Here is a 26,912-nt window from a genome sequence, read left to right as displayed (position 1 = left end):
CATACGAAGTGATGGAAACCATCATTTCTGAGGAGGCTGGAAAGAGTGACAGTGTAGGCAGTGGAATAACTAACTGCGCCTTCCTCATCCTGCCGCCCTTGACTTTGACCTTTATGCTTCAGAACTATGCCTGTGAGACTGAGCACGCGTGTGCCCGCAAACGAGCGTCTGGTTTCTGAGTTTGCTTCGTGTTCACTTCGCTTTTTCTGTCGACTTTCAGTCAAGCGAGTGGGTGGATTTTCAGCAGAAACTGATGTTAATTTAAACTCAGAGGCTTTCAGCAACAAAAGTGAGCGTCTGTTGTCAGGTGAATCCTGGGAGGCAGTCGGGGTGAGCTTCCTGCGTTGGTCCCGCAAACCTGCCCACCTGTGCTGTGTGTTCCAGGCTGAGTTCTCTCCTGGGTCACGGCCCCTCTGCCCAGGGTTGGTTTGTGTCACCATCAGCGGGGTCCTTGGATGAAAGAACATTTAACCGTAGTGTATACAACAGTTTTTCCCCACTTAATTTTGGGTTTTGTGCCTTGCTAGGAAAGGCTTCCTGAGTCCCAACCATCCAGAAGATATTTATTTCAAGTTTTCTATTTAACGCACGCGGCATAAATAAGGGTCCAACTTACAGGTTCCCTGTGGAGTTAATCCGTTGTCCCAGCATCCTGTATTTTTGTTCCTCACCGTGAGCGGTGCCGGCCGACATCCAGTCTCCATGTTCAGAGGGACTCTGGGCTCTCCTCTGTTCTTCTGGTCGTTTTCTTCAAACCCTGTATCATTTTTTCCACAGTTTTAATTGTTATAACTTGGTGATGCCGTAGCCTTCAGTTATAAGATGCAATTAACATCAACATACCCCGTTATTTTTTGTACCACAAAGAACATCCATTGTAATATACACCTTGATTTCACAGATGCTAAATTATGAACAGAAATCCATGTTAGACCCAGTGGCAAACTTCAGATACTGGCATTTGACAGGGGGAGGGTCCCGCCGCTTCTTTTTCTAATGATGCTCGAACCCTTCTTGGCCTTGTTTCCTTTTTTTTTTTTTTTTTTTTTCTTGCGTTATGCGGGCCTCTCACTGTTGTGGCCTCTCCCATTTGCGGAGCACAGGCTCCAGACGCGCAGGCTCAGCGGCCATGGCTCACGGGCCCAGCCGCTCCGCGGCGTGTGGGATCCTCCCGAAACGCGGCACGAACCCGCGTCTCCTGCATCGGCAGGCGGACTCTCAAGCACTGCGCCACCAGGGAAGCCCGGCCTTGTTTCCTTTTAATCAGCGTCTTTTTGTCAAGGTCCAAACTGATTCAGATTCTGGTTGGAATACAGTGACTGCATAGACCGATTTGGGGACAGTTTTCCCATCTACAGGCATTTCACTATTTAATCAGTATTTCTTTAATGTCTTTCAATAAAAGATTAAATTTTCTCCTTTGAAGTCTTCAAGATGTTTTGTATATTCCTGGGTATCTAATGGATTCAGGGAAGAAAGATTATATGCTTAATTTTTTTCTCCTGCTTCTATTGTATAAATACATGAATCATATTGATAGATTGCAATTTTATCCAGCCATATTGCTAGATGTTCATGATTTCTAATATGTCTACAGAGTCTTTGGTTTTATTTGTGGATATGAATATCATCTGTGAATATTGTTAACGCCATTGAATTTTTATGCCTTTTTTCTCCTGTCTCATGGTAAGCGAAGGTAAACAAAATGATGTTTACTGGAGGAGCTATAACCAGCTGCTCTGTTACAGATTCACAGAGTTCGTATCATTCTTCCTGATTTTGGAGTTCTCTATATGTTCTGCATCTGCGTCTTTATCAAACATATGTGATGCCAAAATCTCTCACTTTGTGGGTTCCTTTTTTCTCTCTTAATAATATATTTTATTGAACAGAATTTCTCGATTTTAATGCAGAATACTTTATCAATTTCTAATTTATGGGTAGAACTTTTTGCATGATATTGAAATAAACTTCACTCCACGTTCATGACGATATTTTCATTTGTTTTTCTTTTAAACATTTTATTATTTGCCTTTCGTTTAGATCTTAAGTCCAATCAGAATTTTTTTTTTTTTTTTTTGTATGCTGTGAAGCAGGGTTCCAGGTTCACTTTTCTGTGTGTAGCAAAGATGATTCTTTCCAGACCTCACTGCAGGGCCACGTTCACGGCCCATGCCGTGATCACGTGTGTGTGTATCTCTTTCTGGATCCTGGATTCTCTCTTTCCCATTGAGCTATTTTCCTTGAGCAGATGCCCCGTTTGCTCTTGTAATAGTTCTTGATACCCGGCTGTGTACGTCTTAAGCTTTGTTTTTCTTTTCCAAGATTGCCTTGACTGCACTTGAGTCTTGTATTTCCATTTAAAATTCAGAATCACTTTATCAATTTCTAGAAACTTGCTGAGGTTATGATTTTCTATTGTTTGTCCTCTTAGATTAATCTGGGGAGAAGTGACAACTTGACGGTATTAATTCATCCACTTCACGAGCACGATCTATTCTATGACATTTAGGTCTCCCTATATCCTGTTAATAACATTTTAAAAATTTTCAGAGACCTTGGACGTCTTTTTTTTTTTTGGCTGCGTTGGGTCCTCGTTGCTGCATGCAGGCTTTCTCTAGTTGCGGTGAGCAGGGGCTACTCTTCGTTGCGGTGTGCGGGCTTCTCACTGAGGTGGCTTCTCTTGTTGTGGAGCACGGGCTCTAGGCACACAGGCTTCAGTAGTTGTGGCACGTGGGCTCAGTAGTTGTGGCTCGCGGGCTCTACAGCGCAGGCTCAGTAGCTGTGGCGCACGGTCTTAGTTGCTCCGCGGCATGTGGGATCTTCTCAGACCAGGGCTCAAACCCATGTCTCTGCACTGGCAGGCGGATTCCTAACCACTGCGCCACCAGGGAGGCCCCAAAACCTTGTACGTCTTTTATTAAATTGATTTCTAGATGTTGGTGACTTTTTTTGTTAACATCTTTATTGGAGTATAATTGCTTTGCATTGTTGTGTTAGTATCTGCTGTATAACAGAGTGAATCAGCTATACGTATACATATATCCCCATATCCCCTCCCTCTTGCGTCTCCCACCCTCCCTATCCCACCCCTCTAGGTGGCACAAAGCACCAAGCTGATCTCCCTGTGGATGTTGGTGACTTTTAATGCTGCTGTAAGTTGTATTTCCTTATATCTTTCAGTTGTTATACTTGTTGCTGATGTGCTGACATGTACTTTCAAAATATTGACATGGTATACCATTAACTGATACATTTATTAATACCATGACTAATCATTTATCTATTTTCATACTTTAAGATTATCTCTGTGCTCAGTAATGGCATCTGTGGAAAATGCTTTGTTTTTTCCTTTCCAACCTTCAGGCCTTATAAGTATACAAAGGCAGATGCTGGCTGGGCGCTGCAGGGCCTGGCTGCGGGGAGGTGGCGGGGTGAGCATCTGTTTCTCAGTCCCCAGGAGGAAGTTCTCCAGATTCAACACTGAGGCCACAGATGCTCTGAGTCTTTCTTAGAGGTTTTCCGGACGGTCAGGGAAGATACCTTTTATTAAAAGGCTTCACTGTGAATGACTTTTATCAAATGGCTTTTTGAGACTCGCTCACGGTCACAGGAGTGTCTCCGTGTTCTGAGCCTGTGACGGGGTGCCTCCCAGGAGCCCTGTCCGCCTGCCCTGTGTGGTCCTGTCCCACTTGTGTCCAGGGCTAGGCTGCGTGTCCATAGTGTTGGGCTGATGTGGCGACACTCAGTTACAGAAACCCCGCTCCATCTTGGGGGCAGGTCCTTTCTGTCTAGGATCACGCTTTCTGGGGGATGCTGTGTTGTGAATGGCCAGCTGGAGCGGCCCCGGGGCCCAGGCAGGGAGCTCCCGGCCAGCAGCACAGAAGCGGGTGGTGGCCGACCTGTCACCCGGAGCCCACTCCCACCTGACTGCTGCCCCCGTGGCTGACCGCGGCCACAGGGGACCCGCATCCAGATCCCAGAAGCTGTGAGGTGTTGGATGTCTTATTACGCAGAGGTAGGTAACTGTTACATGGAGGTACAGTTACTTTCAGATGAGAAACTACATTCCCTTCCTTGATTCACTTGTTCAAAAAGTATTTTCCTTCTTATATTTTTCTGGATTCAATTTGGTAACATTTTCTTTAGGATGTTTACATTTATGTTCAAGAGGGTGTTTGGTAAGTAAATTTAACTTATTATAACCTCCTTACAGGTTTTAGAACTAGCTTAGCTTGGGGTTATAAATGAGTTAAATGGTGTTCCTTTTTTGTTTTTCTGGAAGAGTTTGTATAATAGCATTATTTTTTCCTGAAATATGTGGAATTAACCGCTGAAGCTATATAGGCCTAGAGTTTACTTTGTGAAAGATTTTTCATAGTGAATTCAGCTTTTAAAACATGTAGTAATATTTGCATGAAAACTGATGAACAGGAGTAACCGGGTGGGTGTGGCTATTCCAATAAAACTTTATTTACAGAAACAGGCCTTTGGCTGCCCTGTGATTAGATCATTGATTTTCAACAGCTTTTTAAAAATAAATAATGCATTAAAAGATGTAAATTTTCTTTGAAACACATTTCAAAGAGTTGTAACTTCATTATCCATTCAAAGTACATTTCCACTGTGATTTTTACAACATTGACCTGTGGTAATTTGGAAGTCGATTGCTTATCTTTGAAGGAGAGGAGATTTTATGTTATCTTTTTTGGCTCATTTTCCACTGTAGAGTATGTGAAAAGGACACAATCTGAGTCACTTTGACCCTTTGACCTCTTCCCCCTCCCCCGCTTCCCCTCCCCCGCTTCCCCCCCCCCCCCCCCCCCCCGCCATGGGAAGTAACTCAGTTTCCAGGAGTAAGGAGCCGCGTGTGCCCTAGGAGGGTTCTGGGCAGGGCCCTCCACATCCCTGGTCCTCTAATCTGCCATTAGGTTTATCAACCCTGAGGCATCAAAGGTAATCCCGCCCACACCCTGGCTCTCTGATCAACCCTCCTCCCCCCCTCCCTCCTCTCTCCCTTTCCCTGCCCCCTCCCCATCCCCCCTCCAGTTGTCCGCATCCCCATGCCCCCTCTTGCTCTCCGGCCGCTGCACTGAAGGTCATCCTTACAGGGGTTTAACCCGCACTTCGTTGGCCTACAAGCCCCAGATCATCAGATTACCCTTCAGGAATGTGTGCTTATATTCAGAGAAACATAGCGTTCCAAGTCTGAGGAATTCTAGGTCAGCTGTCAGAAGCTTTCCTCATTTTTTGCTCAGTTTCACAGTATTTTGAGAAAGTGCGTCCTGTGTTGTGATCTTTAGCTGTGCCATTTCTTTATTTCATTGCGGAGGGAGAGGGCTCGTCTCTGTGTGTTGCTGCTGGTGGCTCTGAGTGGGGAGTGGAGCCCGGTGGTCCCTACGTCTCCTTTAGTGACGCCTGCCTGGCGTATAAGTGCTGCGCCCTCACTCACAGGAGGCAGTGGGCAGTGCACGCCCACCTCCCTGACACTCTGGGCCCCCTACTATGAGGCCAGTGATGTGGACAGATGTGGTGCCTGACCCTCTGGTGCTGACCTTGTGGTCAGATGCGGGGACCACGCAGGATGAGGAGGTACTCCCCCGAGCCTGTGGTCCTGAGGGCAGCATCTCCAGCCCCAGCCTTGCTGCTGGCCCCCTTGGGAACCACCGTCTCCTGGAGGCTAACCCGGGCCTGCGCCCTCTGCAGCTTCTTTACTATGAGTAACCTCCTCGAAGGTGTTTGGAGGGCAGCCCTCCTGATGCCATGGAAATGTTTAATTCTTCTGGGATCCGAGTTTTTAATGCTCTGACTCTCTGTTATAAGTAGAGGGCTGGGGTTTTGCGTACAGACATCACTTTGATGAGCTGAAGGATCCTGGGAGCAAACCTCAGCCCCCACTGCAGTTTCCACTGGTCCTTCCAGCAGGACGTGCGGTGCAGCCTGAAGCGGGTGGTGATGCTGACGAGCCTGTCTGGATGTGAGCCTGTGTGAGCCCTGCTGGGGCCTGCTGGGGCCTGGTTGTTGATTTCATGAGGGATTTTGTAGAGGTGATGTGTTTCCGTAAATCCTCAAGTACAAAGCAGCATTAATGACCCCCGTAGCAATGAATAAGTCTTCTGTACAAACAAGTAGGCAATAATATCACATTTCTTATGTTATCTGAGGTTGAATTGATGTATTTTATGGATTTTCTTAGAAGGTACATTTTCAGTTCAAGAAACTAAATTAGGAAGACAAACAGGGTAAAACTGAATCATATAATAACTCATTTCAATTCAATAAAAGTTCACCTGAAATACACGTGATAAAAATTAGGCATTTTCGAAGTTAAAGAAATAGTACCGCCAAGATGAGCTGTCTTTTTCTTCTTCTTGATCCCTTTCATTTTTATTTCATTAAAAAAATGTTTGTTTCGCTTCCTGTCTGTCTAGCCTGTGTAGGTGCCAAGTACACCAGACTGTAAGTGCTGTCACAGGGTCCTCACGTTATAAGACATAATCCAGGACCTCACGCAGACCGTGCATGTGCTGACTTACACTGCTAACCAGTGAGAGAAGTGTGTCACCTGTCTTCCACCAGCATCCGTGAAATCCCAGCAGGTTACTTTGCTCTCTTGCAAGCTGGGTCAAACCTCAGAACCTCCGTCAGTGTCAGTGATAAATTTCCTGAATTTGATCATTAGAATGGAGTGATATAGAAAATGTTCATTTTAGTATTTAGATATATAATTACACATTTATGTATTATTTCATAATGTCTTTGTGTAACCAGAATGAAACAAAAATATAAATTAAAATAGTACATAGATAAAATGATGTATTTTGGGGTCTGTGACATGTGGAAGTGACCCATGGGAGACCACGAAGGACAGGAGGGAGTCGGAGGGATTACATTCTTACACTGTTCATGAAGTGATGCTGCTTGGTGGTAGATGGTGATACAGGAAGACGTATGTTTCCATATCCAGAGAAAACACTTAAAAATAGAACAAAGCTATATGGTTAAAACAGTTTTTTTTTAAATTGACAAAATGGAAAACTAGCACATACTTAAAATTCATCCAAAGATGGCAGGAAAGAAGGAACCAGAAGGATGGAGAACAGATGCCCAAACAGAAAACGAGACCAAACATGGTGGAAATAAGTCAGACCACGTGGACAGTCACCTCCAGGGCGAAGTCTGAGGGTTCATTTAAAAAGCTGGAAATTTGACAAGACCCCATTTTGCGCTGTTTACAGGGATCGCATTGAGAGAGACACAGAATGAGAGAAAAGGGTCTACTCAGACTTAGGTCCAGCTCCTCTGAGGACGACGGGGCTGGGGGTAAAGCTTCAGCAGGGGGAGGGCATGTACACGGGGCCTGATGACCTCTGAATCGGTCTGTCCTCGCGGGTGAGGAGGTGGCTTGACAAACCCAGCTCATCCTGCTTCTGCTGAGAGGTCACCTTGGTTCCAGCAGAGGGCCACTCCCAGGGTCACGTTTTCAGGAGCTGTTGGGCGCCAGGTGTCCGCACTCCGCAGGGAGCCTGGAACTCACTGGATTGGCCTTGTGTTTAACAATAGTTTTCCTGCAAGTTGAGTTTACATGTAAGTAGATGAAGAATAAAACATTCGTCTGCTCTCTGAGTGCCCTTCCTATTCTACACACTCAACAGGCCCTAGGAACACGACGGAATTAACATGCTTTCCACATCCAAGGTGTTGCAGTCAGATGAGTGATTAAGGTGATTATTGTAATTGCTAGTCCTGGATCCTTCATGGCATGATTGTTCCTTATGTGCTTAGTCTATGGTGTTAGTGATAAAATGCTGTAAAAATCAGAAACACACTAAAGACAATGGCAATTAGATGTTCTAATTTTCACAGCCATTTTCTGTTTTGTTATTTTCTGTACACTGACCTACTACCAGGTTTCAGCTCCAGTGTTCATAACAAAAAGCATTTTGGCATTTGCTTAAAAATACGCACCACTTGCTTTAAATTCTTCTGCTGACAGTACTGGTGGAAGGCGTGACATGGAGACTTAATGATTTTATTTATACATTCGGAGCTGCACGTGGGTGACGGTAGTGGGTCATGTGGAATTAGCCTGTGACCTACTACAGCGTTCATAGTAATTAAACAAGACATTTGCTTTCCAGGCATTAAGATCATGTAGCTTGAGAGCCAGCTGTTTACCACTGAATCATTGCAAGGCCACTGCCTTCACTGAAAACGGCAGGGGTTTTCCTTGGGGCTGTTTAGAACGAAGCTTCTGAACCAAAATGTGCATTTTAAAAGACAGACATTGTAATATCCATAACACCTTTAGCAGCGCATTACGTCTGTTTTATAATTTTGATGAGGGGGGTTCTGTAGGAGCCTTAAGGTGGAAAGCACTTACTGTGGTTGATCATAAAAAACATACCTGTGTTTGAACTTATATTCAGTGTTTCATAAAATGCTAAATACCTTAACAAGTAAGTCATGACATAAAGGCCCATCCTGTGACAAGACTGTTACTTTATCACATGCTGAACACGCACAGATGTACCCAAATGTATGCGATGGACATTCAAATAGCCTGAGTGTCTTTTTATATGTTTAGTGTTTCTTATGTAAGTTTATGTAAGTGGAAAAATCTTCGTCTTCTAGTTTCATCCTAAAATTGTCTGACCTTTCTGTGAAAATGAACTATATTCCCATCAAAGTCCTGGCCACTGATTATGAAAGTGGGAATGGTGAGTGTGGGCTCGTCCTGGAGGGCACCCTGAGTCTGGGAGAGCACCACGACCCAGGCCCCTGGAGGAGACTGATACCACTGTGGCCACCATGGGAGGGCGGATGGGTGTGGCAGGTGCTGGCTCTGGGGATGTGGTACCCAAGCAAGCTCTCATCTCTCTGCCCCACTTTTCTGGATGAAGGAGGAGGAGGTTGTTGGCTAGAGAGATATCCAGCTTCCTGGTGGCAGGTGTGAGGCAGGCAGAGCTTGGTCCGTCTCAGATGGGCAATGCTTCCATGTGCCTTACCTGTGGGAAGGGTCGTTTATGGGGGTCTCATCTGCAAAGGGGCCCTGCACACCTCCTGTTCAGCCTGGGGCCGCCACAGGAGATAACACCTGTGAAAACAGCACACTGTAAGCTCTAAAGCACTGTGACCTCACCAGCTTTATGGGTTTTTTTTTTTTCTCCTGGCATTTCTTTTTTGGCCAAAATATACTAAGTTAAGTCTGTTCCTCCTGGGAACTTGGAAGGAGTGGTTAAATGAAGAGATTTTAGGAGTGTCTCTATTTTGTAATTAACTGCCTTTGACCTATAAACATCCCTAAAGAATTTAAAGGTTACTGTGTATATAAAATGCCAAACACACCCCTACAATTTTACATTATATCTTTCTTAGGAAACATTTTTCAAGAGTAAGTGCAGTGTGAATTTAAAGCAGCTCAAATCCTGATTTAGCAGAACTTAAATAATTATTATAACAGGTACTGCTTAAATTAAAAGTCTAGCTTCAGCAAGAATGTCCTAACAGAAGCAATGTTGACAGTGTGTCCCTTTAATTTTTATTGTACTTTGAAGTCTTTGAATCACTTTTATGTATGTATCTTATTTAATTCGTTGTTGCATTGCCATGTGGGTCAAAGATAATGTCCTTTTAAATCAAAATGAATAAAATAATCATGCATGTTAACATGCAGAATGGACCATAAGGGTTCACTTATCTCCCAATATAGATGCCAAAACTGATGGCCAGAGAGGAGTGATAACTTACAGAAGGTCACGTAACCAAGAAAAATAGGTCAGTTGAGCATTTCCGATTAAAGCTACAGATGTAGCTTGTGTGTGTGCAGTTAGTTGTAAGTTAAGCCCCGCCTGTCCGAGGCACTGCTTGGGTGGTGAGGACATGACCTCATGGTGGTGAGCTGACTGGGGCGTCCTCCACAGCAAGTCTCAGCAAGTGACCCAGCTTTCCTGGGGATGTCGTTTATGTCTTTTTAAACTTCAAACTCTTGCTTTTGTGGGCAGAATATTACCTGTTTTTCCAGTGTAAAGCTTTCTTTTCTGTTGGTTGGTATAAAAGGAATGCGTTAAGGTCCTGTTTTTCTTTACGCCTAAGAGGCAAGCAGTAGTTGTTTTGATGTATTTTTAGTGGAATATTGCCTGATTGTCATTTTTTCCCTCCGTATCTGAACTCTTTGGGGACATTTGTTTTTTATTTAATTGGGGTATAGTTGTTTTACAATGTTGTGTTAGTTTCTTCTGTACAGCGAAGTGGAGTTCCCCGTGCAGGTTCTCATTAGTTATCTCTTTTATACATATTAGTGTATACATGTCAATCCCAGTCTCCCAGTTCATCCCACCCCTCTTTCCCCCCTTTTCTTTCTAAAATCTTGGCTGTGGATTTTCCTGGCGCGATGGCTCTTCCTGGCTGTCTGCCCATTGATGCCTTTATCCTTTCATTTTGTGTGAAGTGCTGCAGGACTAACAAAGTTGACTTTTTCTTTCTGGTACCGAAAGTGGCTTCATTTTTACTGATATGTTAATAGTGTGAAAAGGTAACCTACCAGGAAAACGCCTGGATTGCATACACCTTCTGCTGGTTTGAGACAGCCTATTAGAAACTTTCACAGGTAATGTCTCATTGACTCATTCTATCACCCAGGGAAGTTGGAATGATCTAATTTTACCCATCAGGAAACGGCAGCTCAGAGGAGGAAGGTGGATGGTCCAAATGTTTTTGGCCAGCGTGTGACAGAACTGGAATTAATTTTTATGTCCTCTGATGCTTTTTCTATGACATCACTGGACTTCTCTACAGGATCTTTTCATTTTTTACATATTGCAAAAGTAATTGCTCAAAAGTACATAAACCTCCCAGTTTCAGTTGTACCGTGTATAGAATGTCTACAGCCTTTCAGGGAATATTTTGTATGATCTTTCATATTTGTTAGACCCAGTAAACCAAGATCAAAGAGACGATATTAGAAGTTTAGAATTCTTTATAACAAAGTACTACTTATAATGCCCTTAGGTATGTATTGCTAAAAACTAGACTAAATTAAAAATCCATCCCTGTCTTTCTCCCCGTGAATAAACTGCTAAGGGATACAGATAGACTGTCTCCCTCCTCTGTGTGTTTTCATAGCTCTTCGTTTTTATTTTATTTTTGCACTTGACATTCATTCTTTAATTCATTTGTCAACGATTCAGTGAAGAAAATATGCTTATTTCTGAATAAACAAGGAAAATGCATTAAGACTACTTGTGTACAATGCTCTTTGGTAGAATAGCCATGAGCATCTGGTGAGTGAGAGCTTGTCCACCGTGTTCTGTTACAGAACAGGCTTCTGTTTTGTGTGGTTCTCCTGGAAACCTTCAGCTTTGCCACACTCCTAACACATACATCACGGAGTGATTTGAGAGGGGTGTTCTTGGTTGTATAGGTAAATTAAAAAGCTATAAAATAGTTAAGTTTAGTTTTTATGATTTTTTAAAATTAGCGAGCAGACTGCTTCATGCCACCTCCACTCATATGAAGGGCAAACCATTTTAGCAGCGAGTGTAAGAGTGAGTGGCCAGATTAAACCATCCATAATAGGTGATGCATATACGTATACGAGAATTGTGGACGTTTACATAAAATGTTGTTTTTTTGTCTGTTTCCTTCTTTCTCCTTTGTTTTTAACATCTTTATTGGAGTATAATTGCTTTACAATGGTGTGTTAGTTTCTGCTTTATAACAAAGTGAATCAGCTGTACATATACATACATCCCCATATCTCCTCCCTCTTGCGTCTCCCTCCCACCCTCCCTGTCCCACCCCTCTAGGTGGTCACAAAGCACCGAGCTGATCCCCCTGTGCTATGCGGCTGCTTCCCACTAGCTAGCTATTTTACGTTTGGTAGCGTATATATGTCCATGCCACTCTCTCACTTCATCCCAGCTTACCCTTCCCCCCTCCCCGTGTCCTCATGTCTGTTCTCTACGTCTGTGTCTTTATTCCTGTCCTGCCCCTAGGTTCTTAAGAACTTTTTTTTTTTTTTAGATTCCATATATATGTATTAGCATACGGTATTTGTTTTTCTCTTTCTGACTTACTTCACTCTGTGTGACAGACTTTAGGTCCATCCACCTCACTACAAATAACTCAATTTCATTATTTTTTATGGTTGAATAATATTCCATTGTGTATATGTGCCACATCTTCTTTATCCATTCATCTGTTAGTGGACACTTAGGTTGCTTCCATGTCCTGGCTATTGTAAATAGAGCTGCAATGAACATTGTGGTACATGCCTCTTTTTGAATGATGGTTTTCTCAGGGTATATGCCTGGTAGTGAGGTGGCTGGGTCATATGGTAGTTCTGTTTTTAGTTTTTTAAGGAACCTCCACACTGTTCTGCATAGTGGCTGTATCAGTTTACATTCCCACCAACAGTGCAAGAGGGTTCCCTTTTCTCCACTCCCTCTCCAGCATTTATCGTTCGTAGATTTTTTGATGATGGCCATTCTGACCGGTGTGAGGTGATACCTCATTGTGGTTTTGATTTGCATTTCTCTAATGATTAGTGATGTTGAGGATCCTTTCATGTGTTTGTTGGCAATCTGTGTATCTTCTTTGGAGAAATGTCTATTTAGGTCTTCTGCCCATTTTTTTTCTGTTTGTTTTGTTTGTTTTTGGGTTTTTTTTTTTTTTTTTGCGGGATCCCCCTGGACCAGGGCACGAACTTGCGTCCCCTGCATCGGCAGGCGGACTCCCAACCACTGCGCTACTAGGGAAGCCCATCTTCTGCCATTTTTGGATTGGGTAGTTTGTTTTTTTGATATTGAGCTGCATGAGCTGCTTATAAATTTTGGAGATTAATCCTTTGTCAGCTGCTTCATTTGCAAATATTTTCTCCCATTCTGAGGGTTGTCTTTTTGTCTTGTTTATGGTTTCCTTTGCTGTGCAAAAGCTTTTAAGTTTCATTAGGTCCCATGTGTTTATTTTTGTTCTTATTTCCATTTCTCTAGGAGGGGGGTCAAAAAGGATTTTGCTGTGATGTATATCATAGAGTGTTCTGCCTATGTTTTCCTCTAAGAGTTTGATAGTGTCCAGCCTTACATTTAGGTCTTTAATCTATTTTGAGTGTATTTTTCTGTATGGTGTTAGGGAGTGTTCTAATTTCATTCTTTTACATGTAGCTGTCCAGTTTTCCCAGCACCACTTATTGAAGAGACTGTTTTTTCTCCATTGTATATCCTTGCCTCCTTTATCAAAGATAAGGTGAGTATATGTGTGTGGGTTTATCTCTGGGCTTTCTATCCTGTTCCATTGATCTATATTTCTGTTTTTGTGACAGTACCATACTGTGTTGATTACTGTAGCTTTGTAGTATAGTGTGAAGTCAGGGAGTCTGATTCCTCCAGCTCCATTTTTCTTTCTCAAGATTGCTTTGGCTATTTGGGGTCTTTTGTGTTTCCATACAACTTGTGAAATTTTTTGTTCTAGTTCTGTGAAAAATGCCAGTGGTAGTTTGACAGGGGTTGCATTGAATCTGTAGATTGCTTTGGGTAGTAGAGTCATTTTCATAATGTTGATTCTTCCAATTCAAGAACATGGTATACCTCTCCACCTGTTTGTATTGTCTTTAATTTCTTTCATCTGTGTCTTACAGTTTTCTGCATACATGTCTTTTGTCTTCTTAGGTAGGTTTATTCCTAGGTACTTTATTCTTTTTGTTGCAATGGTAAATGGGAGTGTTTCCTTAATTTTTCTTTCAGATTTTTCGTCGTTAGTGTATAGGAGTGCAAGAGATTTCTGTGCATTAATTTTGTATCCTGCAACTTTACCAGATTCATTGATTAGCTCTAGTAGTTTTCTGGTAGCATCTTTAGGAGTCTCTATAGTATCATGTAGTATAGTATCACATAGTATAGTATCATGTCATCTGCAAACAGTGATGGTTTTACTTCTTTTCCGATTTGTATTCCTTTTATTTCTTTTTCTTCTCTGATTGCTGTGGCTAAAACTTACAAAACTATGTTGAATAATAGTGGTGAGAGTGGGCAACCTTGTCTTGTTCCTGATCTTAGTGGAAATGGTTTCAGTTTTTCAGCATTGAGAATGATGTTGGCTGTGGGTTTGTCATATATGGCCTTTATTATGTTGAGGTAAGTTCCCTCTATGCCTACTTTCTGGAGGGTTTTTATCACAAATGGGTGTTGACTTTGTCGCAAGCTTTCTCTGCATCTATTGAGATGATCATATGGTTTTTATCCTTCAACTTGTTAAAATGGTGTATCACATTGATTGATTTGTGTATGCTGAAGAATCCTTGCATCCCTGGGATAAACCCAACTTGATCATGGCATATGATCCTTTCAATGTGCTGTTGGATTCTGTTTGCTACTATTTGTTTTTTGAAATCCTGTCATTCTAAATTTTCTCCATGCATTTCTTTACATTTATATTTATGTACAAACTTAATTTTTTATATCTTAGGTGCTGCGTGCTCTTTTGCTCTTCAAGAATTGATATCTGTGGACACTTTCCTTGCCAAGAGATACAGAACTGATATTCTAAGTACATCAGGTGTGTTAAGTCTGTTATGCTCACGCTTAGTGTCACATTAAAGGGTAACACACTCTAACTGTGAAGAGAGTGGGGAACAGTGGTTCGCATAACTCCCAGGGCGGCTGCCTGGCTGCGCCTGTGGGTGGATTCCTGGAGGCAGAGACACCCGATTCCAGATCAGGCATGACAGACGCCCTCGTTATTCCCGGACCCTTTCCAGGAGGCAGGTGGCACCTTTACCAGCCACACGTGGGCCAGCTGCTCCTCCAGGTCCCGTCCACACTAGGTACTGCTGTTGTTTTTAAATGTTTGCCTATCAAATAGTTTAAAAATCATAAATCAGGGCTTCCCTGGTGGCGCAGTGGTTGAGAGTACGCCTGCCGATGCAGGGGACACGGGTTCGTGCCCCGGTCCGGGAAGATCTCACGTGCCGCTGAGCGGCTGGGCCCGTGAGCCATGGCCGCTGAGCCTGCGCGTCCGGAGCCTGTGCTCCGCAACAGGAGAGGCCACAGCAGTGAGAGTCCCGTGTACCGCAAAAAAAAAAGAAAAAAATCATAAATCATTGTTGAGTAACTGTGAGTCTTTGGGTTACTGGTGAGCTGGCATCTCTTTTCAAATGTATTGTTCATTTTATTCCTTCTTTTGGGAATTCCTGTTCATGTCTTTGACTCAGTTTTTATAAGATGTTCACTTGTCCATCTTCGGTTGTAAGACTCTTCCTGTTCACCTCGTGTCTACTATATGCATATATTTTTGTATATGGGGTTCTTGTCATACAAAATTTTATATTTCCATGTAGGGAATTCCATGAATCTTTTTCTCAAGAATTTCTGGCTTTTGAGTTAAGCTAACCTGGTAGTTTTTCCACACACACACTAATATTTTCTTCAAGAACTTTTGTTTTTCTGTGTTTTCACAAGGGTTGATCTCTCTGGGAGTGTTTTTGAAATAAGGTATGAGAACCATGTTTATAATAATCGAAATCACTAAGCAACAGTCTTAGGATATTTGGGGGAATTCTGTGGCGGTCCAGTGGTTTGGACGCAGCACTTCCATCGCCGAGGGCCTGTCTTCAATCCCTGGTCAGGGAACTAAGATCCCGCAAGCCATGTGGTGAGGCTACAAAAGCAAAAGATATTATGAACTATTTCCAGTGATGTAATTAAACTTTCTGGAGCCTTCCTTTGCCTCTTGCATCCGACCGTTTAGCACCACAGTATGTGGTGGGCTTAATGTTTTATGGATCAATTATCTTTCTACAGCACCAGTCTATTTCAGAAAATGTAACTTTAGTATTATCCTGGTAAATTTCATAGTCGTCTTCATGGATTGTTATTGGAATTGCGTGGACGTGAAGATGCATTTGTGGGAAGAGGGTGGCCTTCCTGCTTCACTTGTTTACAGAGCATCCCCTGTGCCCCTGGCCGATGGCTTCTGCTGTGAGAGCTGGGAACCCGGCAGTGAGGCCCACAGTCCCGTGGGCTGAAGGGAGAGGACAAAGCAGGGGGCAGGCGTTAGGGCCCTGTGGCTGGTGGGGAGGTCTGTCCACAAGGCCCGTCTCAGCCAAGCCCTACAGGTGACGAGAGGGGCCGCGTGGGACTCGGAGGGACCAGGGGACGCAGGAGCCGAGGACCAGATCCTGGGCCAGGCTGGGGGCCACCGCCGGGCTGGGACGAGGACCCGGGCCAGAGGGAGAGACTCTTCAGGCAGCGAGCGGCCCTGCGCTCCTGGGAGGCCGTGTCCAGAGGATGGGTGGCCTGTGTGGACGGTGGTCTGACAGGGTCAGCCCGGGTCGGGCAGGGCTGCAGGGGGGGAGGGCGGCAGCCCAGGTACTGAGCGCAGCGTGGGCTCTGGACGTTTCATAGGCAGAGGCTGCGGGATGGGGCCCTGGACTCACCGTGCGGGTGAGGAGGGCGGGGCTCGGGGGCGCTGCGGGACAAGGACACAGCGAGGGCTCCCCACTCACTGAGGCGGGGGCCCCGCACGGCAGGTGTTCGTTTTGTTCTGCATTTGGGGGGAGTTTAGGTTTGTTCTTAACGTTTTTGCTTTTGGGTGTAGTTTTGTTCTTAATTTTTTGGCTTTTGAATGGCAAAGACCAACATGTAGTTTAAAGAAGTTGTTTTATTTCCGAGAAATGTCAAGACAGTGTGTTCAGTTCTGTAAGGCGGGGACCTGCTGACCGCGTCTGGTGTGAGGGAAGAACCTGGCTCCGCGGTCCGTCTTCTGTTCCTGCCTCTGCGCCTCTGGGCGGGTCCCCTGAGGACGGTGGTGCTGGCATCCCGGGAAGGGGGCTGTTACGTTTATATTACGGGGATATTCATCTCTGGCGCCCTCACGTCATTTGACAGAAGAGGAGTGATTTTCCGGAAGAAAGTGATGAGAAGGTTGTGATTTTGAGTGGGATGCTGAATGCTCTCCAGTTTGTGCACGTTCCTGACTTTATTTTGCAACAGTTTGAGCAGCAGTTGGCTTTACTTCGGGCAGCATCACGGGGTCAGATGGCACCTTAAGGCAACAGATGACTCGACTTAGTTCTCCACTGAATCCCTTTGCTTTCAGTAGCTGACTCTTTAAATGCCTAACAGTTTAAATACTGTGTTTAACTTGTTAAGGCTCTGCCACCCTTCCTTTGGCCTCTGACCTGTGTTCTCCTTGTGGGCCGGGTGGAGGGGGTTTCGTCCCCAAGACAACAGACTGGGAGAAACGTGGGTTGGTCGGTGATGAATTAGCTGGAAGTGAACACTCTACGTGAGCGTGTGCTTTACACATCGATAGAAATGGGTCGAAGTGGCACCTCTTTGATGTGAACCCGAAACGGTTCTCCCTCTGAATGGCACGCAAGGATCAGCCCTCTCCCTGCGGGGCTGCCCTGGTCTCGGGTTCCCTTGGGTGCTGGCTCCCTCCAGCCCTGGCCCCGCCAGCAGCCACCCCGGGTCCTCTCCTGAGCGTCCCCACCGACTCCACGTGGCCAAGGCCCCCCGGGAACGGCTGTTCCGTGCGGTCAACCCCACAAGCATGTTCGTGGGCGCATCCGTGACTCGGGAGCCGGCGAACCTCCTGTTCCCACAGAGACGCCACGTCCTGCTGGATTAAAGCTTGTTTTATAAAAGGATGCATGATGACCTCTGACCCCGCAGTAGTAATAAGACGCCTCCTTGCAGACACTGCCTCTTGGTCTTTTTTTGTTTGTTTATCAGCCTTTGGTTTTACTTTGAGTTCAGGGTTCCTAAGTTCACAACTGAGGGCTTGTCTGTGTGAGCCAAACCTCATCGTCCTGCCCTGAGCAATCACAGCACGCTGACACGTATGCTGCGTGCCTTTGCGTGTTACGTGTGCGTATGTGCATGTGTGCCTGCTTGGACGGCAGGGGGAGAGGCCGCACCTGGTGGCACCCTCACTGCAGTGAGCCCTGGGGCCATCTGGTCCTGGCCTGAGGACCCGACCCCTGCGGCCTTTCCCCGCATCTCGCCCCTCCTCCCCCACTCCTGGCTGCAGGGCTGTGTCCGAGGCCGTGTTGGCCGGAGCCCTGTGCAGGCACAAGAGGGACAGGAGGGCCGTCCGAGTGCTCGCCCGGGACCCGTGCCCACCTGTGTGACCGGGCGCCGCTCAGTCGGGGGCGGGTCGATGACTTCACGCGGACGAGGTGACTTCTCATTTATCCGAAGGTGCCTTTCTGACTCATCGTTCTCCACCTGCTAAAAACATGTTTTATACAGATCCTATAAAAACTACTCAGGAAGAAATATTAAAAATTCCATTATTTTGTGTTAAATTAATCAAATCCTAGTCAGATGCATGGGTATGTGATAAATACACAGGCGTGTTTCAGGAGGTTGTGAACAGGGGCAGGCGTGTTTTGTCAGGGTCCGTGCTCTCCCGTCCTCACACCCTCTTCGTCTCTGTTTTGTTTCAGACTAAAACCGGGACTGCCTTGTTGCACGATGAAGGGTCTGGACACGCCTATGACATTCGCCTGAAGCTAACGAAAGAGGTACTGACAGTTCAAAAACAAGATGTCATCTGTGTTAGTGGCAGCAGTCACAGTGCAAATGTAAGTGCTTCTGCGTCTACAGGCCCCAGGGCTTTGTCTCAGAGTGTGTCTCGTAGATCGGCCCAGAGGCCTCCCCGGACAAAAGCCCCCTAAGAGTGGCCCTGCAGGACGTGGCCTGACAAGGTCCTCAGCCGTATCTAAATGTCCCCATTGTTGCAAAGCAAAGCATCTTTTGACGTTTGTATTGTTTACACTCTCCCTGACTTTCTTAATTTCTTCATTAATGTATTTTCCTTGAGCATCTTTATATTAAAAATATCCCCAGACACCACAGCATGCGATTGGACATATTCTCATTGGAAACTAGAAAGACGTAACTTGACAGATAATCTAATTCCTGAAAGAATAATAACTTGAGGGTTCCCATCTAGAACGACAGGCGATGAAAGATACAGCAGGTGTTTTTCAGTATCAACCTGGTCCCTGCCTCTGTGGATACGAATAGGGATTTTCACGTAAAGCTTGGTCCTTCTCAGCTCAGTCAATTACAAGTGAAATTTTCTTAAGGGTAAGAAGCTTATGTATTAGATGTGTTAGAATATTGAATAAAGATGAGGGAAAAATGCTTTTGCAGGTTGTATCTCCGAGTTTAACTTGGGACTATTGCAAATGATGTATATATGTATACAATATATTATACTTGAAATTTCCTATTTTCCTTCCAGTGGACTTAAATGGCTGTGGATATACATGTGCATTTTGTGTTGCATATCTGCATATACGATTCTGTAGAGAAATTATCAACATCAGTCATTACTCTTGCCTTTGAATAGACCTTCCCATTAGCTATAAAAATGATGAGCAAGAAAGCACGTAGAGGAAAGGAGGTTCCTTCCGAGCGTTTTTGGGGGGATCCCTGAAGCCCTTCCATCCCCAGGTCATGGCTGCCTCTTCTGGAGCTCTGGAGACCCTTACTTGTGTGGGTTTCTGGGTCCTCACGACCTTTATGTTGGAGATGACATAAACAGGTCCATCCGCAGTCCTGCGGTTAGCGTGTCCTCATCAGGTTCCCCGACGTCAGGTGACCTTGCCTCTGTGTCCACACACACACGGCACTTTATGACCCTCAGCGCTCTTGTCTCCACCTGGATGGCATCCTCTTCCTTCTGTCCTGGAGCCCAAGGTCACCCTCCACCCCCCGTCGCCCACCTGCTGTGCCCATTCTGGCCGCCGGCCTTGACCGAGGGTACCCGTTTGGGTCTAGGACGGTGGAGCCACACGAGGAGGGCGAGAGACAGGACGCCGTCCTTCCCAGGGCTCCTCCCTGAAACCTCAGGCCTGGATCCTGCATCCCGACCTCCAGAGCCCCCGGTGCACCCTGCAGAACCCCACCCCAGCACCAGCTCTTGCTAAGACTCCCGCTGGCCCCCAGTCTGATCTCTGTAGAGCAGATAGAGCAGTCTTGTGCTCACCTCCTCTGGCCCCATCACTGACCTTCCCTTTGCTAATTTCCCTCCACGTGTTCTAAATACCACATGGGACAGGGGATGGTGGGGAGAGGGGGAAGCAGGGGCGTTTTGTAAACACTTAAGTGTCACCCTTCTTAATAGTGAATTTGTACCCTACAGAAAATCGCAGACAAGTTACAGTAAAAGCAGGTAATGTTTCCGTGCTGTATTGTCCAGGAAAAATAAATTACACTTTTTAGAATTCAGCGTTGGATTCTCTGCCCAAGGTTATGTTCTTGATGAAAATTATCAGCTCCTTCATAAGAAAAATGGGTGAGTGTTCAGACCTATAAATTTATGTTTACAATTTCAAGTGATTTATTGGTGCCTAAAGCTCGATATTAGAACTCCCTGCTCTAAGTTAGAGGGTGGGTCACGTGGATTTGTTCCGGGTCTCTGCTGGCTGCATCCCTACTGGTCTCTGCTGCTTCCTTAGGAAGCCCTCCTTTGTAGGAAAGGAGTGAGTATCTCCTTGAGTAAACATGCCTATCTGGGCTGGGTAATTGGGAGGGAGATTCCGAGGACATTTTTGTACCTAGAAGAACGTACTCAGCTACTGAGATCAGAATGTCTACTCTACCCCAGATACAGAATCACATTGGGTTCAATCCCATTACTCTGAGGAACAGCTGAAACCCTGTGTTCTGCAGATGATTATAAAAATAAAGCTAACCTGGACATGGGGGTTTATCGTGTGTTTGGAGAATGAGAAAGATGACTCTTAACAAAGACCACGGCTGTTGGTACAGAATCAGGACACCTCTAAGGGGGTCGGACCATAGCGATTCCCTTATATTCATATCGTTGACTGTTTCCACGTTAACCTCCACCAGAGAACCTGGTGGAGAGCGGTTATTTTCCATTGAAAATATTCGGAGGAGCAGGAAAGGAAGATGTAATAATGATGATTCCTCAGCTGATCAGCAGAAGAAATGAGTGTGAATTTTACATCTCGCCAAACCTTGAGTCCCTGGGATCCCAGGAGATGAAAAATGTATCATCAGATTCAGTTCAACACACATTTACAGATGGTAAAGTCAAGCAGCACCTGGCTTGTCACTGGGACCCCAAGGCCCAGTTAGTGCCTTAGAACAGACACTTCACTGTCGTGTGGACGGCTCACACCGGGGCTTTGATTTTCAAGATCAGTTTTCTTAATAGAAAATAATACTGATGACTGATTCTTACATTTTAAGCTCTATTCTCAGTGGGAGGTATATGCTTGCTTCAAAATCAACACACTTTGTGATCCAACGCTTACTCAGAATGTGAGCCTGGAGGGAATTTGGTTCTCTCAAAACCTAAGACCGTTTACACTGAACTTTACACCTCGGATTGCACTTATAAATTCTTTTTTTTTTTAATTAATTAATTAATTATTTATTTATTTATTTTGGGCTGTGTTGGGTCTTCGCTTCTGTGCGAGGGCTTTCTCTAGTTGCAGCGAGCGAGGGCCACTCTTCATCACGGTGTGCGGGCCTCTCGCTGTCGCGGCCTCTCTGTTGCGGAGCACAGGCTCCAGACGCACAGGCTCAGTAGTTGTGGCTCACGGGCCTAGTTGCTCCGCAGCATGTGGGATCTTCCCAGACCAGGGCTCGAACCCGTGTCCCCTGCACTGGCAGGCAGCTTCTCAACCACTGTGCCATCAGGGAGGTCCCTGCGCTTATATTCTCGATTGTTTGAGAAGTCAGGATTAAGGAGTAGACTTGTATTTTGTTTTCTTGAAACTGCTGAAAAGATAAGCATTATATCAGTTAAGAATGGATGTTATTCTTACCAGGAAAGAGGGAGAGGAAACTCAATTTATTCTTTAATAAAAACCAACAGATACTCAAATCTGCTGATTCATTATCAGACTTTAGAGTCGGTGACTTCATATTTCATTTATATTCCTATCTGTTCAGATCACCATATGGCACTTTGAATGCTTAGAATCTCTGGGTTTTCTAATTATCTCCTAAAGAGAGTGTGTGCTTTGCAGTATGAAAGAGCTGGCTTGTTCTCACATTTCCGAGTTTCTGTCTAGATTGCTTTATTTTTGACATATTTTATTTTTCTCAACTGTAAGTTTACATTTGTGGTTTGAGTGTAGTGAGGGAGTTACATATAAAGAAAAAAATTTAGAAGATCTCTGTGTTGTATTTGGCCCTTTAAGTCATGGCACATTTACGGTTGGAAGGTGTTCTGGAGAATTCCATACCCCCATTTTACTGTTTGGGAAATTAAGATTCAGGAAGAGGAAGTTGTTGGTCTGAGTTCACAAAGTGAATTTACAGAATTGGGCAGCGTCTTAGCTACTCCTCTGCTAACGTGTAGTCCAGGGATGCTGCCTGGTGAATTCTCAGGATAGCGCAGAGCAGTGCAGACAGCCCAGGGAAGCGCGAGCATCCCTGAACCCTGAAAATGCTGGGCGGCCGCTCACACAGTGCGAGCTGGACTGGGCTCTGCCACCGCACGCGAGCTGGCTACGGCCGTCAGAGTGGACATCAGGAGGCAGCCTGGGGCCGAGCCAGAGGAGGGGACAGACCGGACTCTCCTAAGCCCCACCTGGAGGAAGAAAGCCCCAGGTCACAGGTTTAGAGTGTGAACTTGAAAACCAAGTCCTTCCCACAGAAGGGGCAGTACGAGTTCTTGCCTGGCGGGGATTGGCTTCAGAAGGAAGAGGGCCAAAACCAGACACATGTCCCCTAAGGACCCCTCCCCGACCTCCGCTCACTTGGGTCTGGCGCTGGAGTTTACACGTCCCATGTGGCATGAAGAACCTCAAGCTGAAAACGAAGTTCGAGGTGGTGTCAGGTGTGCGGGTCCCCAGGTCCACGCGGAAGGAAGATGCAGGTCCCTTCTGGAGGAACACACTTTCAGGTCTGAGACGACTCCCCGCTCCGGGTTCACGGGGACCTGCAGGGATGAAGCTACAGGGAGGAAAACCACCGTGAGCCAGAGACACAGAGATGGGCCTGCGGAGACTTGGGCTTCTGAGAGGGTCAGGTGCGTTGCATGCAAGGTGCACGTTCATTACATCTGAAGACTAAACGGGAGGTTCTAACAGTCGGGCAAGGGAAGGAGGGTTGAAAAAGGGAGCCAGCCAATGCGAGAGCAGCCACAAATGGTCAGTGAAATCGGAATTTCAATGTACCAGTGAAATAAGAAACGAGGAAACGAAGAAACGAAGCGTCCGAGCTGGGAAGTAGATCTGAAGAAATCTCCGGGTGAAACATCAGGAGCTGGAACACAGATGAGTGTGTGGAGGCAGCGAGGGAGCTGCTGGGCGCACGCGCGGAGACGCAGGGCGCAGACTGGGGAGGGGAGCCGGGGCCAGACGCCCCGCGAGTCCCTCGTTGGTGAAGGACCTGGACCTGGGCTCTGGGACCCCAACAGATTCCAAGAGGGGGAGGCCTGCTCTCCTCTTCTGTCCGCTGCTCCCCTGGTTTGTGATCAGGGGCCTCGCACAGAGCTGGAGGTGTCTGCTCTGGTCTCTTTCTGGAAGCGTGTGTGTCCTGTCGGTGTTCGGTCTTCACGGGTCTGTCGGGCTAATATCACGAACCTGCGAACTGATTGTAGAAATCAGAATCGGGCCCGGAAACGTTTTGCTCTGCGTTCCAGGCACCACGTACGCTGGCCCTGACCTGACCTCACGGCCTTCCACTCGCTTGTCCCCTGTGGGCACACGTAGGGTCGTGGCCCCTGTGCTGTGGACACGTGGGCGTTTGCAGACGTCTGTGAGCTGGCCCTGCCGCTCTCTGGGGCTGTGTGCACCCTCCCACCCAGGAGCTGGCTTGCTCCCTCCTTGGTTTCCCACTTGCATCTTTGCACCACCTGTGTGGGCAAGTGGCGTTTGAGCACAAGTAGATGCGTTTCCGATCACGTTCGTGAGGATCACTGAGCGCAGGTGATGCACTGATTGGTGGCCACATGGTCCTGAGCCCACGAGAGACGTCTGCCGATGATTCCCAGTACATCCCGATGGTCCACGGAGCCTGTTAAAAGCATTTTCAAAAATTAGGTTTATGGCTTACGTAACGAATCCTGTGAAGAGTATCAGCAAATTGCTATTTTAGTGTATTTAGTGTATTGATTAAAGAACTAAACTTGGATTAAACTTTCTGAGACAGATGAATTTGTTATCATGACACTGCCAAAGTAATGGCAGTTTCTGATAACTTCTGTACATGGTACACAATACACACAATTCTATAATTGCTTTTTTGTTGTACAATAAATGCCTTATTACTACTTTTATCCACTTAAATTGATACCCTTTCTGTAGTCCCCTTTTGCTTCCTATGCTTGGGGGTCCATAAATCAGGAGTAGGTACCACCTCTATCTATTTTAGTATTTAATTTAAAATTTTTTTGAATTCTTTAATTTGAATTGAATTAATTGAATTTAATTGAATTAATTGAATTTAATCTTTATTACAGTATTGTATTTTCTTACACTAGTAACTATTGATTTCCCATCAGGCGTTTTGTCATTCAGCCAAAGTACCCGTAACCTAGTAACAAAACACTCCTCTGAACTCATTGGTTACATTTCCTCAGCTTTATGTATGTCCCTGTTCTTGATATCTGTTTACTGACAAACATTCATTAGTTTCTTAATTTTTTCCATTTTTCCAGGACCTCAGCTGAAAATCCATTTTCTTTTAGTTTCTGAAAATTGGTTTCTACGTGTATATTCACACTGTAAACTGGCTCTGGGTCTCTGAGTGCTGCCCCCTGGGTCTTAGTGAGTTATTGGTCCAGAAGGTTCCTGCATTATCCTACCGAGGAGGAGCGAGCCCCAGTTAGGTCTGTGAGATGCAGGTCACTGGACCCCTAGGCCATTGCTCCAGTCAGTTCATCGATGCAGGGCAGATACTCCTACTTGCAAAGTGAAACACCACATAAGAAGGATTGGCGATCGTTCCTATAAACTAGGATACCAAAGACAAAACCACCTTCTGAGCTTTCATTTTTCAATGATTAACCCACTAGTTGAAGAATTATATACGATCTTTGGGGTGGGCCTGTATGAAAAAATTAATATGAATTACTCACTCATTATTAGTACTGTTTTGTCCCAGAGGAAATCTCTCTCTCTCTATTCTTGTGATTGACTGGCTTACTTTTAGTTGGAAGCAATCCTGCTTGTGGAAATCACTGACTAGCCCTCTACACGTGCTGGCGTTAGCGTTTCTTTCCTGTTTGAAATCTGTATGTCGTGGAAAGGCCGCCTTTTTGCTCGGGAGGGTCATTTCCAGAAGAATCCTTTCCATAGCTGAGGGCTGGGTGGTGAGAGAGGGTGCCCTTGTGTGGAAACAGATCCAAGACACAGAAGGAGCCCTGGAGAGTGCAGGTCCGTCCTGAGAAGCGAGCTGTGAGCCCTTCCGGGTGAGGGGGTGGGAGCCGCGGAGTTGAACCAACGCTGCCAAAGTCGCGCCCTCAGAAGGAGGGTGGGCAATCTCTCCCAAGAGGCTTCCAGACAAGCACCGAAGTGCAGGTGTCAGCCAGTAGCCAGGAATTCCCTCCTGCCGCCAGGACAGTGGCTGACTCCTGACTTGTGGGATTCTCCCGGGCCCCGGCCCTCAGTGCTGTGCGTTTGCTCATTAAAACGCTGAGGATTCGCCACGTAGTCCATTTCACCGCAGTAGGGTGGTTCTGGCTTTAAAAATGTGAAAACCTTGAATTAGGGAATAGATGGGGCGAATTCGTTATAAAACTTTATACCGCGACTTAGTTGAAGGGCAAAGTAATAATTTATACATGTTTGTCTGTGTTTGTGTGCACACAAGCCACTGTGTAAGGAAATTAAACGCAAAAATATGTCATTCAATGAAACTTTGAATAACTAAAATCATAAAAGCAATGTATTTTGCATAATCTACTAAACATTTTTGTTATTCTTTCCTTTAATTATGTAATTTTTCAACATAGAAAAAGTTGAAAAGTAATAAGCAGAACCCCATGTAATTATCATGCATATTTACCATATACCAACATATTTGCTTTAAATCTCTCCACTTTTTTTAAAGAAATGAATGTGCAGATACCTCTGAAGCCCCACTATACGGATACTCGTATATACTGTTCCGTTTAAATTTTCATTCTTACTTTACGTGGACTTTCCACAGCCAAATGGTGCTTCTCAAATTTATGAGTGGAATAACATTGTTCCTTCACTTGCAAATATTGTGCTTTTTAAACTTACCTGTGATACTATGGAGACGTGATACCTGTGGATGGTTACTTCATCCCTGTGAATAACCCAGAGGTGACTGATGCCTTTCCTGCACACTCTTGTTTGGATTCAAGCCCCCCAAGAAGAGTCTGTGTCTTAAATTCAGCCAATATTTTGATCTCAGGTAACCTTACTTCCCAATAATGCATACATTCTTTCAAAACCCATTTTTAACCCTAGTGCGGTGAACTCTCTTTGTTGAGGTTTTGCGGGATGAACAGGAAGATGATCGTGCAACGTCTGCTCAGCCGCCCCTCAGCTTCGTGCGAATAGTAACCAGCCGAGCTCAGAGGAGCTGGCCAATCGGATGCCAGGGCTCAGAATAGCCAGTCAGGGCAACGAGCGGACAGTGAAGGCTGAACCTTTATCACGTGCTGTGATTGCGCAGGCAGAGCTGGCGGGGTGGGGGCCGCGGCTCGCGGCCCGCCCCCCATGGCTTCCGATGCCGGGTGGCTCTGCGAGGGTCCCCCCTGCCCACCGGAGCCCTGAGCAGAAAGCTCCTGTGTTTCATGGGTCCCGGGGATGTTTGGGGTGGGAGGGTCCTGGGTGCTGGCCCAGCCCGGGTGGAGCATCTCCAGGGCTCCCTGCGCCACAGCAAGGCCTGGCCGAGGCCTCGGACGAAGGGCCCCCGCGGATGTGAGGGGCAGGGCGTGCAGAG

At 45.7% G+C, this 26,912-nt stretch overlaps 1 protein-coding gene across 1 annotated transcript in view; it reads left to right on the top strand.

The window, feature by feature from the left end:
* Window positions 1-5,517: 5,517 nt before the first annotated feature.
* SNTG2 (syntrophin gamma 2) overlaps window positions 5,518-26,912 on the top strand; it is a 152,739-nt gene continuing 131,344 nt past the window's right edge. Inside the window, exons 1-3 of the mRNA XM_007469259.1 lie at window positions 5,518-5,720; window positions 17,442-17,568; window positions 18,449-18,586. Coding sequence (XP_007469321.1) covers window positions 5,518-5,720; window positions 17,442-17,568; window positions 18,449-18,586 — 468 coding nt within the window. The remainder of the gene's footprint in view (window positions 5,721-17,441; window positions 17,569-18,448; window positions 18,587-26,912) is intronic.

The sequence above is a fragment of the Lipotes vexillifer genome, unplaced genomic scaffold (assembly GCF_000442215.2).
Source record: "Lipotes vexillifer unplaced genomic scaffold, Lipotes_vexillifer_v1.1 scaffold356, whole genome shotgun sequence".
Taxonomy (NCBI): domain Eukaryota; kingdom Metazoa; phylum Chordata; class Mammalia; order Artiodactyla; family Lipotidae; genus Lipotes; species Lipotes vexillifer.
This window is presented reverse-complemented; position numbering and strand designations above follow the sequence as displayed.